The 16,309-nt window shown below is 41.3% G+C and overlaps 1 protein-coding gene across 1 annotated transcript; it reads left to right on the forward strand.

Annotated features, from left to right (window-relative positions):
- Positions 1 to 83: 83 nt before the first annotated feature.
- On the forward strand, positions 84 to 4,870 carry MRPL32 (mitochondrial ribosomal protein L32). Its single transcript, XM_008703498.2, has 3 exons — positions 84 to 236; positions 1,864 to 2,045; positions 4,320 to 4,870. Exons 1-3 carry the CDS (start codon positions 107 to 109, stop codon positions 4,572 to 4,574), a joined length of 567 nt encoding a protein of 188 aa, XP_008701720.1. The 5' UTR covers positions 84 to 106; the 3' UTR covers positions 4,575 to 4,870.
- The last annotated feature ends 11,439 nt before the right edge of the window (positions 4,871 to 16,309 follow it).

Consider the following 16,309-nt stretch of genomic DNA (forward strand, 5'->3'; position numbering starts at 1 on the left):
CGCTGTAGTTCCAGCATCCAGGTTTGCCTGACTCTGCGTCTGTGCGCATGCTCGAGGTGGGGGCGGGACGCAGCAGCCAGGTGGGAGTGGCCTCCGGGCGGGGAAGATGGCGTCGGCCATGCTGGTGCTTGTCGTTTCACCGTGGCCGGCAGCCCGGGGACTCCTCCGGAGCTGTTGGGAACTACTACAGCGGAAACTTCAGCAGAGCGGGCCAGGTTTTCCCAGTCCTCTGTGGGGTACGTAAGGAAGGCCTCCGTGGAGGAGAGATTGGATGAGGGGGACCCCAGGCAGCTTGGGGGACACAGCTTATATTTCGTTCTCCTCCCGCGTTTTTATCCTCCGTGGCGGGAAGAGACGTTGTCCGGGATAATTCCTTGCTTAGAAACGAAAATAAACAGTTGGTTTTGCCTCCCCCAGCCCCGAAAAACAGAAAAAGTCCTCTGATTGTCCCATTCATACACAGAATGTAAGCGAAGCTTATTAGCTTAGATCAGGGTTGCCACTATTTAAATCTTGTTTCCGTATTAGTCTTCTCATCCCCTGAAGCAATTTGTCGTTTGTGGTGTTTGAGCTCTGCAGGTGAATCCTGCTGATTCCTGTGTTTTCCCCCCGGAAGCTTATTTTAGCTGGAAGTATCTTGGATGTTAAAATTGTCATTACTTTGTCATTTACATTCTACGCTTGTTTGTAAGGTTTCCCGGACGTAATTCCCGGGGAGTCTGAACGCAGAGCCCACTATAAGCCAAATACTACATGTGCTTCCTGGGAAATCTCCACACCATCCCGTTAGGTATCACCACTTTTCAGCTGCAGAGGTAGGCTCCTGAAGGTCCCAAGGTCACACAGGCCGGCCGGAGCCTGGGCTGTTAACCACTGAGCTGTGCTTCGCAATACTTGCAGATATATTGAAAAGGAATACCAGTTGCTAAATGTTAGGCAGCTTTGTATATTTTCAAGAGTTCCTAAAACCAAAAGCCGTATTCTAGGTCTGAGGAATTGCAGGGAAAGGATAAAGAAATTTCTTTGATTTTATAAGCAAAATTTAGAAAAAGCTGAAATGTTGATAGTCATATAAGTAAATATTATGCAGAGTGGTGAGCTAGTTACTTTCTTTAGAGAGCAGACAGTAATCGAATATTATGAAGAACTGAGTGACTTAAAGGGCCTACTAGGCTATATGACAAAGGAACTAACTCAGTTGGAATATAATAAAAAGGGGCCAAGAGGCAGTTATCTCAGTGCAGGTTAGAAATATATTTTGGGAATCTCAAGCTTACTTGAGATTTACTTTTAAAATAAATAGGTACTGCCTACCAAGTAGAACGTGGACAGTTGGAGTGATTTATTCATGTTTACCACTAAACCCTTGAGTTCTGTGTTTCAGAAGGTGAGAAACTCTTGGTAGAATCTTACTGATTCATTTCAGCAGGTGCCTGTAAGAAAAAAATTCTATTTGTGTTGTTTAATATTGCTTTATGTATGAGTTTTAGTGCATTTTAATAGCTAAGGCTTCTGTTTAATTTCTATTGAGTGTAATATTCTAAATTTTTTTTAAGATTTTATTTATTTATTGGACAGAGAGAGACACAGCGAGAGAGGGAATACCAGCAGGGGGAGTGGGAGTGGGAGAAGCAGGCTTCCCGCTGAGCAGGGAGCCCGATGTGGGGCTCTATCCCAGGACCCTGGGATCATGACCTGAGCCGAAGGCAGACTCTTAACGACTGGGCCACCCAGGCGCCCCATAATATTCTAAATTTTATATGTCTATTGACATATCACTGTTGATTGTTAAGGAGAATGATACGTCAAGAGTCATTTAGGAACTAGAAATCCATTCTGCATTTCCATGTTTTGTTTTTGTAGGACCAGCATTAGCAGTCCAAGGTCCAGCTGTATTTACAGAACTAGGAAATGATACCAATGGAAGCAAGGAGATTTCCGGCCTTTCAGATAGTATCTTTTGGATGGCAGCTCCTAAGAGCAGACGCAGCATTGAAGTTAACCGCTGTAGGAGAAGAAACCCGCAGAAGCTTATTAAAGTTAAGGTAATATGTTGATTTTTGTGGGTGTGCTTTCTCTCACATCTACCACTGTATCTCCTCTTAGTACTTACAGAGCCTATGGGTAAGTCATTCCTAGAGATTATACATGTACTTTCCTCTGGCCTAAATAAAATACAGCATTCACATTGTGTCTGTTTATATGTCTCCTGTCCTATAGCCTACATATTAGGACCACAGTCAAGGAGAGAGTTTGGAGTCTGGACGGAGGACTAGGTTGTGACTAACCTATGTGACTTCTGTTAGGAGCTCGTCATTTGGAATCACATGTGGGTAAACATCTTAATCATAGCAGAGTCTAAAATTAAAGTCAGAAGCAGTAGGTATATTGGATCTCAAGTTTTACTAACCCTTGCATATTTATTCTATCCTTCACTGTGACAAATAAAATACTGTGAAAGAAAATCCTTAGGTAGGTAATAAAAATAACATCTATTAAGTGCCCCTGATGTGTCTAAGTGCTTAATGTGAATTATCTCACCAAATCCTCACAATAGCCCTCCAGAGTAAATGTAGCTTTGCTCATTCTTAGGATTGAAGAAACTAAGGCAAAAAGAATTTTCCTATAGTCACAATTATTAAGTGGCAGAGCCAGGAGGTGAGCCTAGGCAGTCTGATTCTCGAATTCCCATTCTTCTCTTGAAACTTTCTGGTGTGTTCCTGTCCTCAGACAATTCCAAATCTCCAATCTCCACATGCATGCCCCCCTTCTCCCCACCCCCCGTGGATATACTCTTCAGTGATCTGGTGAACAAAAATTATAGTGCGTATTACCTTTGATTTGTTCACTTATGGTTTTAACAGCCATGATCTGAGTCACAGTTTGCTCCAGGACATTCCACAGCAAGCAGCACAGTGCAGGTGAAACTCAAGAACAGAGAACTGACTTCCGTAAACTTGCAGCTTTCAGTATCAAACCACACCCTCAGAACTTAAGCCAAAAAGTATTACTGAGTCACATTTGGAACTGGACTTAATGTCTAGAACTGAAAAGTATGTCATTAAAACAATAACATATACAGTTTGGTTGAGAGAATTTGCAACTTCAGGAATGAGAGTAAGCTGTTCCGTGAATTCCCTCACTGCGTTTCTTCCGAGGGAAAAGAGTAGCAGCCTCTGGATTCACTTGCTTCACTGAATTGCTTTTTGCTGCACATAGTGTATTATGCTGGTGCTCTGATCAGAAAGAGAGCGCCGACCGTGGGTGTTGTTCCCATACCTCCAGTTAGACATCCAATCTAGTGTCCATCGTAGCAAGGAAAATGAGAAGTTGGGTGAGGCAAGTCATTTGCAAGGTTCTTTACTCCCTCCAGATAATGACATTCTTTTTTGTCATTGCCTCACAGGTGTTTATATGTTAATCTTATGAAGTGCTTGGAATTTCTTTGATGCTCCTATTTATAATTTTTCTTTTCTACTTCAAACCTACCTTTAGAGCACATGGAAAAGGTTTCTTCAGAGGTTATAATTGTCTTATTAAAGTTGGGTAGATGTGTGTAAAAACTCATTCTCCAATTGTAGCATAACAAGGGAGTTTTACGTTAAGAAGTAATCAGTGTTCATGCGTAAAAAGAAAAATTACACCATATACCGACTCTTATACCATATACGATGGTACACCAGAGGCTTCATACAGGAATTTAAATTACACTGAGAAATGAGGGGAAGCCAACTGTAATGTTTGTCACCTTGTTTTCCCCAGAGGTAGGTTGAAAAATAAAAGTAAGTTCCCTTTCCCTTGGTCTCTTATTAAGATGCTGGCCGTATGGATCCCCCCATTGTGTTGAAGGACTCCTTATTAGATGTTTAGTATTTGAAGGTGGGGGACTAGAGTATCCTTTTACATAACATGACTGCAGTGTTTTAAGTAAAAATGTACAAGATTCATAGTTGGTAGACCTGAGTTCTAGTCCCACTTTTTCTATTAATTCAAAGCTGTTTGTCCTCAGTTCCCCTATTAAAGTGACATTGAGGGGTGCCTGGGTGGCTCAGTCCGTCGGGTGTCCAATTCTTGATCTCGTCTCAGGTCTTGATCTCAGGGCCATGAGTTCGAGCCCTGCGTTGGGCTCTGCAATGGGCATGGAGCCTACTTAAAAATAAATAAATAAAGTGAGGTTGAGCTAGATGGTATATGACCTTATGCAACATGAACAGTCCAAGGAAGTTCAAGTGTAAGCGCCATTCCTGTCCGTGATTTCATGTGCATTATTAGGCCTCTTGTTACAATATGTTTCTGTTGTGTTTTTGTTTTTTTTAAAGAACAATATCGACGTTTGTCCTGAATGTGGTCACCTGAAACTGAAACACGTCCTTTGTGGCTTTTGCTATGAGAAGGTGTGCAAGGAGACTGCAGAAATCAGAAGACAGATAGGGAAGCAAGAAGGGGGCCCTTTTAAGGCTCCTTCCGTGGAGACTGTGGTGCTGTACACAGGAGAGGCACCGTCTGAACAAGATCGGGGTAAGAGAATCATTGAACGAGACAGAAAGCGACCATCCTGGTTCACCCAGAATTAAGACTAAAGGTGTTTGAAGAGGATAACTTCATAAAACATTTGTCTTGAAAGAGGAAAATTCTTTGTTTTCATGTTGGTTTTGTGCTTGTTTTTAAATCATCAGCCTAGTTTAAAACGTTCTCTTAAAGCAGCTGGTTTTGTGTGGGTAATTTGAAGACTATACCGGGAGTAAACTCTGAAAATATTTGTTTATACAGAGGCACAGTGGATTAATATGTCTGTTTCCGTTACACTCTACGGTTTTAACTAAACATAAAATTTCCAGGACAGAGAAATAAAACAAATGATTTAAAATCGTAACAAGAATTATGTGTTTTTGTCCTGATTTTGTTTGCCAGTGGTTTTTCTTACACAGAAATACCCATATATTTTCATTTAAGTAACACCTGGAAATGGGTTATTTGAATTTTGGGTATTGTTTGTTAAGATGGTGGTTGTGGCAGTAAGAAAAGGTTTGTTCTCTGCAGTTTTGTTTTGTTTTAGCAAATTAAAATTGCCTTTGGTGGAATTCACTTTATATGGGATGTATTATGTTAATTAGAAAGAGCTCTTCACATTTTACGCTAAATCAAAATGACATTCAGAATTCATTAGATGGCTCATGAGATTTGTATTTTATAGTTTGGGGAGAAATTTTTAAAAGGAGATGTGAGTAAATTCACTAGTATACAGAGCATGTACCAAGAATGTTGTCTTTTGCATTTTCCTTCCAGTATATCCTTTTAGCTTATTTTTCATTTTATCATCTTTATTCTTTGCAGCAATGGCCTTTTTAACTTAAGGTAATTCATTTCAAATTTCCCTCTGCCTGCCCCATTTCTTATATCTATCCTGAACCTGGAGTTTGCTATTTTATGTGTTTCCTGCCTCATTCCCCAAAAAAAGTGAGCTAAGTTATTAAAACACACTGAGGGGGCACCCGTGTGGCGCAGTCCGTTGAGCGTTTGACTCTTCGCTTTGGTGCAGGTCATGATCTCAGGGCCCTGAGATGGAGCCCCACATCAGGCTCCGTGCTCAATGGGGAGTCTGCTTTCTCTCACTCTGCCCCTCCCCCCACCTGTGTGCACCCACTGTCTCTCTAAAATAAATAAATTTAAAAAAAAAACCACACACACTGAGGTAAGTAAGGGAATTACAGTTAAATGGAAAATCAGTAGGTAAAATAACATAAAGCCTAGAGATAGATTTAAATAAAATGCGTGCCACATTAGCCTGAATACTCACTGGAAACAGGCAGTGAATTCAAACTCAAGTTTACTTTCCCTTGAAAGAACCTATGTGGCTAAATCTACACAAGGTAAGACACGTTCCAGAAATACACGACTATCTTGGTACAAAAACCTGAGGGCCATTTCTCCCATGGGACTGCATAAGGACCATCCTGTGCTGGAGTAACCCGGGTTGGTATTCCTGGACGCAGAATGAATCCATTTCATGAGGTACAGTAGAGACCAACACTGTTGTGAAGTACAATTTGGTAAAAACAAATCCTTAAAACTTCCAAAGTATTGGAATCCCAGTAAATAATTCTTCCAAGGTCTGGCTCGCTCTAAGCGCGAAGTTGAGATTCTGGAGGAATTGGTTATCTGGGTATTTACACTAAGGCAATTCTCGGCGGATAATTACGTCTTAAACTCTGATGAGCTTTGGAAGTGCTGTGTGTCAAACCTAAGATAAATATACCCCAAGTACAACCCATGTATCATGACATCTGAGGCCAACCACGTACACCCTTGAATCTTCCACTGCTGCTCCGCATCCCAGCTGCCTATGGAGCAGATTCGTGGCATCGTGCGTCCCCAGCTAACGCCTTGTCCTTTGAGCAGCGCGCTCTGCATGCGGGGAGACCTCGTGAGCGTATGTGGGCAGGGCCACTTCTTGTTTGGACAGCCAACTGCTATATATCCCCAAATTAGCAAAACCAGATGTCTGGTTTCTGTGAGGAAACAGTGCCCTAAAAGAGTGCTTATCATTCTTTTTTTGGAAGAGGTTGTCCCCTGAAAGTCATCTTTGAAATACATTTTAATACTTCCTACCACCAGTGTTTACGATCAGGAAAAAAAGCCATCATGAGTTTGAATTAAATCACGCATGTAACTGATTTGTTCATTTTTCTGAACATTGGAAATGACCCCCCTCCCTGCCTGCCCCCTGCCCTCAAGACGTTGAGGCATTATTCTCTTTTGGAGAATAAGTCTCTACAAGGGTTCACGTTAAGTTGTGGTTGGGAGAGGCTGGTGAGGAGGCGCGCGTCCCCTCCGAGCGTACCAGCGCTCCCCTCCATCTTCCTGTCTCCTCTTCCACCAGGTCCCAGCAGATCATCAGGTGCTGAAAATCTGGGGTCTGACTTCATTCCATCTCCCAGCCAGTGTCCTCATTCTAACCCCCTCATCTCTCTCCTGAGCTATTGTTACCCTGCACTTTCCAATTACTAGTTTCCAGTCTTCTCCTTTCTAATTAATTTCCTTTAATAGCTTTTAAATTACAAAAGTGATAACATGATTGTAGTTAATGAAACAATGCAAAGTATATAAGCAAAAGTTACGAATCCTTTCTCCGCTGCTACACCTATCCTGGTACACCTGCTTCTGAATGTCACTGCCACAAGGTAGTTTAAAGCACACTTGGGATTGTGCCAATCCCCCGGCCAAAACCAGGCTCCTCCTTCAACCCTCTCAGGCCTTCGCAGTCTGTCCAAGTCTTTGCACCTGCCCCCTTCCACAGTGCGCTCAAAGGCACTCAGCAGGCTTCACTCCTCTCTCAGTGCCTTCACTAGGTCCTTCGGACTCCCTTACTGTTCCTCCTCTTTTTCCTAGCCTTTAGAGTGCCCAAGGCGCCATCCCTGGTGATCTCATCCAGTCTGATGGCCCTAAATAACACTATAGGTTGACTCCTTCCAATCTGATGTTTCTGGCATGGGCCTCTCCCCTGAATTCCAGACTCACGCTCCATTGCCCACATGGCATCTCTAGTCGAATGTCTAGCGGGTATCTTAAACTCAGTATCTCCCACTCGGAATCCCTTCTCTCCCAGTCCTACTTCCCCTACTCCCTAGACCTTTCCATCCCAGCTGATGGCAACTCCATTCTCCTAGTTGCTCAGTACCAAAACCTACCGCAGTCATCCTTGACTTTGCTATCTCTCTGTCTCTTCCTCTCTCACATTCAGTCTGAGCAAATCTGCATATCCCACCGGTTCTATACTTAAGAATATACTTAGAATCTGACCACTCTCCACCATCTGCACTGATGCCACCCCAATCAGAGCCCCTATTATCTTGTCTAGAATATCAAAGTCTCCCACTAACTGGTGTCCTTGCTGCCACCTTGGTCTCCTATAGTCTGTGCCCTACACAGCAGCCAGAATCGTTTCAAAACAGGGCAAGTCATGGCTCTCCTTAAATTCCTTTATTCAAAACCTTAACTCCAATGAAACATTCAGATACAGACATGAGGACTTTTGCATTATGTAATATCTATATTTTTTTGTAGGTAAACTGAGTTTTGATAACCCCCATTTAAAGAAATCGTGATAAATCTATTAAAAATATGTATCGTTTTTTTCATCATTTGTGAGCTATGACTTGGAATTCAAGATTTCTTTTATGAAGTACAAAAATAGGGGACTTTCGGACATTCCTGGGTGGGGATCACTAACACTCCTTTCACAGTGCTCTTCCATCCCAGCCCCCACCCTCCCATATGCAGTTGGTAGGTTTCAGGGACAGGATTAGTCCCTCAGAATTTCTAAATCTGTGCTCAGGAACTCTAGTATCTATGATGAGTGTTTCTTTCCCTGGCAAACACACAAAAATAGATGTTCTGCCTTTACCGCAGCACTCAAGGAGCCCTGTCATCCCGTGGCCTATATATTGCATTCCGATCCAGCTTGGGCCTCTCTTAATGGGAGTGGCGTCCCTTCCAGGGGCTGTCTTCACTCGTCTCTACAGCAGAGGGCAACAGAGAGCGTGTCCTGGCGCCCGGGGCTATTTATACCGTATAGGAAACACTTCCTGCGGTGGCCATGCCCTTGTGTCACCCGCTCCTCTCCTGTCCCGTTGACCTCCTTTGCCTTCCCCTCCTTCTCCATGTTCGTGAAGTTGCTCGTGAGTGTTAGGGATGCAGTTTGGAGCCAGGTCGGGAGCAAAGCTAGGAGGCCAGCACGATCCGGTCTCCCGGACCCTGTTACTGAAACTCAGAGCCAGCTTGACAGTTTCAGCCTGGAAACCAAACCCTGAAGTGCCACAATTTACCAGGCGTCCCGAGCCGCCTCACTAGGGGGCAGCAGGTGAACTGCATTGCCTCTTCTCCGGACAAATAACAGCCCTCCAGGTCCTGCAAGGAAGGAGACATTCGTCTGTTTCTATCAAAGCCATCTATTTAAAGCATGGAAATGAATGAGATGATCCCGGGCACGTACTCAAGAGAGCGGAGAGAACCGTAAACTGAGGAGGGAATCAGGAGGCTGTCCAGCCACAGATTCCAGGAGAGGAGAGCATGTCAGGAAGAGGCAGTGCCCATTCTGTCGAATGCAGCCGGATGAGGACAGAAGAGGCGCCATGATCATGACAAATCTCATTCGTGACCTGGCAAAACCCATATCATTGAGTGTTAGCGGCGGAAGCCAGATTAAAGTGGGCTGAAGAATAGGGAGACTGGGGAGAGAAGCAGTTTCCTAGATAGTTCTTTCCAAAAGCTTTCCTCTGCAACGGAGTAGAGAAATGAGGTAAAAGCTGGAGGAGGATAGGGCATGACGGGGCCAGTGTAGGCACACACGTGTGCGCCGTGCAAACCTAGAGCTCAAACGTGTTTATGCTCATGGGAACTATCCAGTAAAAGAGGAGACTGCTGATGAAATGATGGACAGTCAGACAGACAGAGGTCTAGTTCTGTACTCTCTGAGACTTTGCGCAAGAAGTTAACCCTAAAATTTGATGAATTTGGCATAGTCTTTCTACGTAGCAACATGGTATTTTTCTTTATGTGTTCCAATCTTATTTCCTAGCCTTAATGAGGGTTCTTTGGTTTGCCACACCTAGTCCCACACATTCATTGCAAGGGCCACCCTCATGCCCTTGACTCAAACCATTGGCAGTGGAAAGAGATTGTGTCCTGTGAGTTAGCTGGAGTGGCTTTCACCTCCTTCAGTAAATAAAACATTCATTGCATGTTTTATTTACTGAAGTCGCCCCAGAGGCTGGAAGAAATCTGAGAAGCCTGATTCATTTTCATACTTTTCTGGAATATTCCTAGAAGCCTACGTCTCTGAATCTGCCCTTGTCTCAGCCTCATCTATACTTTTGCTTTTCCGGTTTTCCTGCCATTAGATTTAGGTAAAGCAAATAATTCCATTCAGTCCAGTGTATTGATGCTTTAATGGCTGGTGTTATAAGTCAGGTGTCATTTGGGAGGCTTAATGGTTATTTTTGCTGATACTATTTTCCAGAACATGAAGGCCAGGGACATCTAATTGTACACTTTGAGTTAGCCTAGGATATGGTTTATAGGAGGTAAAAATGAGCAATAGGAAAGACAAATTCTTAAAGCTTTTAAAGAATTATGATTTCCAGTTAACTTCCTCGTTTAAGAACAATATTAGTCTTTATATTAAGCTCAAAATTATTTTTCTTCAATATGACGGATGCTTATTGAACGTGTCAGGCATTTTGCATATGTTATAAATACCCTTTAAAATAACACTATAGAGCAGATACTGCTAATTACAGCTGAGTGTGTCCGATGCATAAGGTGCAGGGCTGAATGTTTTATATAAACTGCTAATTAAAATTTTACAGCATATATTCACATTTTACAGCATATATTGCTGTAAAAATTTAATGTTTTTTTCTGTGATACTTCCTGTATCTTTTGGCCTTTATCTGATTTGGGGAGCCAGAACATTTTATTTACTTTCTAGAAGAAGGAAAAGCAGAAAGAGAGAAAAAAAAAAGACTTTTTTCAAAATCTTGGCCGTTAGGGGAGAAAGAGAAGAATTAAGTCAGGAAAAATGATTAGGGAAGACACATATTTATTTAGTAGGTTGGCTGCCCTGCCCCAGGGACCAGATAAAAAAGCCCTGGGGCCAGAGAAGAGGAGGGCAGGAGTCTGAGAAAGTTTTCTGTGCCCTGCCCATCCCACCCAGTCCCCAGTGAAACTCTACCCCTGGAAGGAGGACTGGAGTTTGTTTTTTGGGGTACAGCCTCAGGGAGGCAGAAAGACTCCTGGAAAGAAGTGTCTGTGTGGTGTTTTTAGGCAGCCAGGGCCTTTTGTGGTATCATGGAGAGGTGAAGAACCACAGAATGTCTTGTCCTGACAGGGTCTGGCAGACGGGGACCAAGGATGACTCTCCAGGTTGCACGTACGTATGTGGTGGAACAAAGTGGGATCTGTTCACCTTGAATTGTGTCTGTCACCTGGTAGAATGGAGCCTCACCATAGAAATTCAGCCATGCTGTGAGGTAGACTCAGGCACCCAAGCCAAGCCTTGCCATTGTCAGAGCAGCAAAAAGGCTAAGGTCTGAGATTAAACCAATTCTAAATCCTAAATCCTAGGGACTTCAGCACTACGGTAGACGGCCTTGGGATTCACAGATGGCGACCATGGCACAAACCTGCCCCCAGCCCAGAGCTTCTGGAGGGGAGCTGGTATCTCAAGCCAGCCTGGGCTCCCCCATGTGTCTCGTTGCCTCCTTGGTGTTGGCACGTGCTAATGTAAAAGCATATGGATATTTATGGTAGAAGAGGTTGTTAGAGCTTGAAAGAAAATGATGTAGTCCAGTGGCTTTATTTTGGAGCTCAGGAAATTGAACCCTAGATCTTACCAAGATCACAAAGCTAGCCAATGTTAGAGGCGGGTCTAGGACTATCTACTCAGACCACAATCCCAGCCATACTTGACTTTTTTAAATGTTTGTTCTTTTTTCTTTTTAAGATTTTATTTAATTATTTGTCTGAGAGAGAAAGAGAGAGAGACAGAGCACAAGCAGGGGGAGAAGCAGGCTCCCCGCTGAGCAAGGAGCCCAATGTGGGACTCGGTCCCAGGACTCTGAGATCATGACTTGAGCCCAAGGCAGACGCTTCACCGACCGAGCCACCCAGATGTCCCTTAAATGTTAATTCTTTAACAATATAAATACCAAGATTCATTGAATATTGAGATAATCACACATTCTCATTGTAACTTCTGGAAGTAACATTACTTTTCTCAGGGTTATTACCAATTTATACAAAGAGTAGTAATCGTAATAGACCTTGTGAATTTCTCCTGATAGTAAGATTACCATATAATCTGTCATCTAAACCACGTTGCTTTTGAAAGTGAAATGGAGGGATATATAAATCATTATACTAGGACAACGGGCATACACGGGACTGTCCCAGGCCAGCCCTACTTATCACCCTACCCTCCAAACATCCGTTGCACCCAAACCCCATGACAGAGCAGCCATTTCGTTCACATCCAGCCTGGGGAATCTGGGCTCCGATTAGTTTAAGAGCTTGAAGATTACCTCCTCATCCTTAAAGGTGAAAAAGTTCAGGAATNCCCATCAGAACACGGGAATTTCCTGGTTACAGAGATTCTGCATGTCACTCGGTGAGGAGTAAGGCTAGGTTTCCAGAAGACTTCTGGAAAGAAGTGCTGGCCCTTTGGGATACCTTGCAAGGGAGCCTTCTCTCCTCTCCTACCTTGTTTGCAGACATGAGGCCTAGAATGCCACAGCTCATGCTTTCCTCTGTGTCTGTATCTGTCACTCTAGAGCTGTCACCATGTCTTTCTCTGTCACCCCTCACCCTATGCCCATCTATTCTCAGATTCTGTGTCTTTTTATTTATCTCATTATTTCTATATCTATCTCAAAATTTTTCACAATTTTCTTAGTGTCTAAGAAAAAATTATAAACTAGTAATCGTGTATTCAATTCATAGTGACTGTCTAAGGATTATCACTAAAACGGACAAGACTACAAAAGTAAATTTTGTTTTTGAATAAAAATAAATTGAAGAATTAAATCTTCTTGATAAAATATAGATCTTAACATTTTTACTGGAGAAAGAAGGACTTGGAAGAAAGAACGCAAAAACGAAAACAACATACACGGTGGTAGAAGCTATGATGTGTAAAATTTGGTAGAAACAAACAAATAAAGCCTAATGAACCAAACATTTTTTTTTCTAAAATACTACTGGAAAATAGTTCATTTCTGTGAAAATTATTTTAGGAAAATAAAAATAAATACTCGAGTAACTGGCAATGGTTTGACTGTGGTTGGTAGCCGCTATCCAGTTGGTAGCAATGAGCCACACGTGTCTATTTACACTTAAATGAATAATGACTAAAAATAAAATTAGATGAACAGTTCACTTTCTCAGTTGCCATAGCCACATTCCAAGTCCTCAGGAGCTGTGTGGCTAGAGGCTACAGTATTAAGTAGTACAGATGTAGAATACTTCCATCATCTAGAAAGTTCTATTGGTCAGCACTGCTGGATAGAAATTGATCAAGGAATTAAGTGGACCTAATGGAGTTGACTCTGAACACTATCAAGTATCTTCAAAATGTTCCTAACGTCAAAATGTTGAGGTCAAAACATCTTGTACTCATTTCTCTATTTTATACATAAGACAATATTAGTTAAATGAATGATTAACTTACAATTTCCCAGATTTATGTGTGAAATCATCTCACTGTTAACATCACCAACCCTGAGTGTATTTTATAGATGTGTTTGTTTTGTTATGTTTTCTTTAAAAGAAGCAACTTCTTTACTTATTTATAAAATTAACCCTCTTTTGTTTGTCCAGTTCATTAATCAGAGTTTTACCTTCATTATTTTGTAACTATCCATCCATCCAAAGGTTAGTAAAATGAGTCAAATCTAAATATGTTTTTAATCTGTTGTCACAGACTAGGAGTAATGTCTTAAAGCTTTCTGTGACAATTCAGTTTTAGAAGTTTGCTCCTTGTATTTTGAATATTTAAAAATTTCTTGGGATGATATGCTATTTTTCACCTAAATATCCAGGAGGCTACTATTTTTATTTTGAAAAAGTTTTTCAAATATAAATTAAAAAATTTTTAAAAAGGAATATAACCACTCCCCCATATGCCAACAAGTATCAAGATTTTTCTATACTTACTTCACTTTTCCTTTTTTGAATTAAATTTTTTCTTAAAGTATTTCAAACAAATCCCAGATGTTTTATCATTTTACCCTTACAAATATGGATATTTTTATTAATGGTTACAATACTATCACACTTAACAAAACATACCAATTCCTTGTTATCCTCAATTACCCAATCCAAATGAAAGTTTCTCTGCTTAAAGATATTGCTTTAGGGGCACCTGGGTGGCTCAGTCAGTTAAGTGTCCAAATCCTGATTTGAGCTCTGGGCTTGATCTCAGGGTCATGAGTTCAAGCCCCATGTTGGGCTCCATGCCCAGCTTAAAAAGAATAAATTAATTAATTAAAAATATATCATTTTATAGGTGAGTTGTTTGAGTTAGGAAGCAAACAAACCCACACACTACATTTAATCATTAGATCTCTTACATATCACTAATCTGGTGTGGTCCCCACCCCCATCTTTGTCATGCCTTGGTTTATTGTTCTGTAGAATGTTTCACATTTTGAATTTTTATGTTTACTTTCTTATGTTGTTTAGCTTGTTCCACTGTCCCCCTCCATGTAAACAGGAAGTGAGCCTTAATGATTGATTGGATGCAGATTCAATTGTATTTGACACAATTACTACATAGGTAGTTCTGTGTCCTTGATATATTACATCGGAAGGCACATAATGTGTGTTTGACACACTCTCGATGTGAGGTCTGATCAATGGGCAACAGTCTGATTCTTCTACTGTCAAGTTCCCTGTTAACTTTTCATCTAAGGGTTTCATCTATTGGTGGAGCTTTGTCTGAATCAATTATTTCATTAGGACTTGCAAAATGATGGGTTTCTAACTATCACCCACTCATTTTTAGTAGTTGGAATTATCCTTTCCCTTATCAGTGAGGATAAATATTGGCATACAGGAAAAGCAGGGTAGATATGGAATTCCTTCCCTTTCCTGGCCAATTTTTAGGACATGGAGTTGGTGTCCTAGTTAGCAATAACGGGGACCAGTCTTAAATCATTTTTTGAATATCATTGTAACTACACAGGATTTTATATATTTAACATGTGTTTCAATCAACGTTTGGCTCTTGCATCCTTTCTTATTCAAGATTTTGTCTTGAGAATTTTTAAACCTAAAGAGAGTTTGGAAGAATTGTACAGTGAACACCCATATACTCATCGACTAGATTCAGCCACTAACATCAGTATCCTTGTTTTTTCACATGTGTCCATCTATCCATGTTGCATTGGTCCACTAGTCCTTGCTATTTTTCTAGTGAATTTCAAAGTAAGTTGCAGAAATCAGTACACTTCCCCTTAAATACTTCATTGTGGATATGTTAACTAGATTTCAATATTTATTTCTAGTTTTTTTCTGATGTGCTTTAGACGGTAGTTCATAATATTTTAGACATTGGTGCTTAGATCGGGTAGCTTCTGCTTCAACTGTCCCAAAACCTAGGGGCTGAAACTAACCAATGTTTTAGCTTATGGATCTGTGGGTTGCCTCTGCTGAGCTCTCTCATACATCTGTCATAAACAGTGCAGGTAACTAGGTGATTTAAGATAGTCTTATTTGCATGGAGGGCCAGGTAGGTTTGTGACCTGTTCAGGCACACAGAGCCCCATGCTCTGAAGGGCCTCATACTTAGCCTCAGGACTCTGCTGTTGCTGGTTTTTTTTCTTTTTTTTTTTTTTAATTTGAATTTTAGGTAAACATGCAGTGCGATATTGGTTTCTGGAGTAGGATTTGGTTATTCATCATTTACATGCAACACCCAGTCCTCATCATAACAAGTGTTCTCCTTAATATGTTTTAAACAAAGGGCCCCACATTTTCACTTTGTACTAACCCTGAAAGTTATGTAGGTGGTCTTGCTCACATGGCAAGCCTTTGGTGCGCAGTAGGCCAGGACACTAGGGGCAAATAGGCTATATTTCTCTCATCCGGTCAGTTCTTCATATGTTGACGGTCACAAAGTCGCCAAGAGCAGCAAGAGAATGAATCTCAAGGAGAAAGTGCTTTCAAGTCTCTGCTTGCATCACATTTTCTAATGTTCTATTGGCCAAAGCACGTCACGTGGCCAAGACCAGTCTCCAGGGGAAACACTCAAGCTATGAAGACCAGAGGAATGGTTGTGCCCATTATTGCAAACGATCTATCACCAGAGTGAATAATATTTAGAGGTTCTGATCTGTTTGCTTGGAGTGCTGATTGCTCCCAGGTTGTCACTGCCTTCCGGATTTTTAAATGGAAAAAAACTAAGAAATACATTGTTTTTGAAAGGAAAATAATAATGACTTCATACTGTAATTTTCATTTTAAATGCAGTGCTACAGGACTTTTATTTCTTTGATTTTACACTTGCAGCTTTGTTGCAGAATGTTGAGAATTTTAGTTCCTAACAGTATTAACGTAAGTATTTATTTGCTTTAACTTACAATTTAGAAAAATGTATTTCATAGCCATACCATTATTACTAAGGATGATAAGTTTACTGAATAACATTTAAGATTTCTTCATAGCTAGAGCATTTGTCTGGCTCAGTCAGTAGAGCACGTGACTCTTGATGTCAGGGTTGTAAGTTCAAGCCCCACATTGGGTGTAGAGATTA

The sequence above is a fragment of the Ursus maritimus genome, unplaced genomic scaffold (assembly GCF_017311325.1).
Source record: "Ursus maritimus isolate PB19 unplaced genomic scaffold, ASM1731132v1 scaffold_3, whole genome shotgun sequence".
In the NCBI taxonomy this organism is placed as follows: Eukaryota; Metazoa; Chordata; class Mammalia; order Carnivora; family Ursidae; genus Ursus; species Ursus maritimus.

What these genes read in the sequence shown, in the direction of transcription:
- MRPL32 (XM_008703498.2), top strand. Translation starts at nt 107, where the DNA reads ATGGCGTCGGCCATGCTGGTGCTTGTCGTTTCACCGTGGCCGGCAGCC. An exon ending in TTTTCCCAGTCCTCTGTGGG is followed by an intron (nt 237 to 1,863) that starts GTACGTAAGGAA and finishes TTGTTTTTGTAG; the next exon opens with GACCAGCATTAGCAGTCCAA. An exon ending in AGAAGCTTATTAAAGTTAAG is followed by an intron (nt 2,046 to 4,319) that starts GTAATATGTTGA and finishes TTTTTTTTAAAG; the next exon opens with AACAATATCGACGTTTGTCC.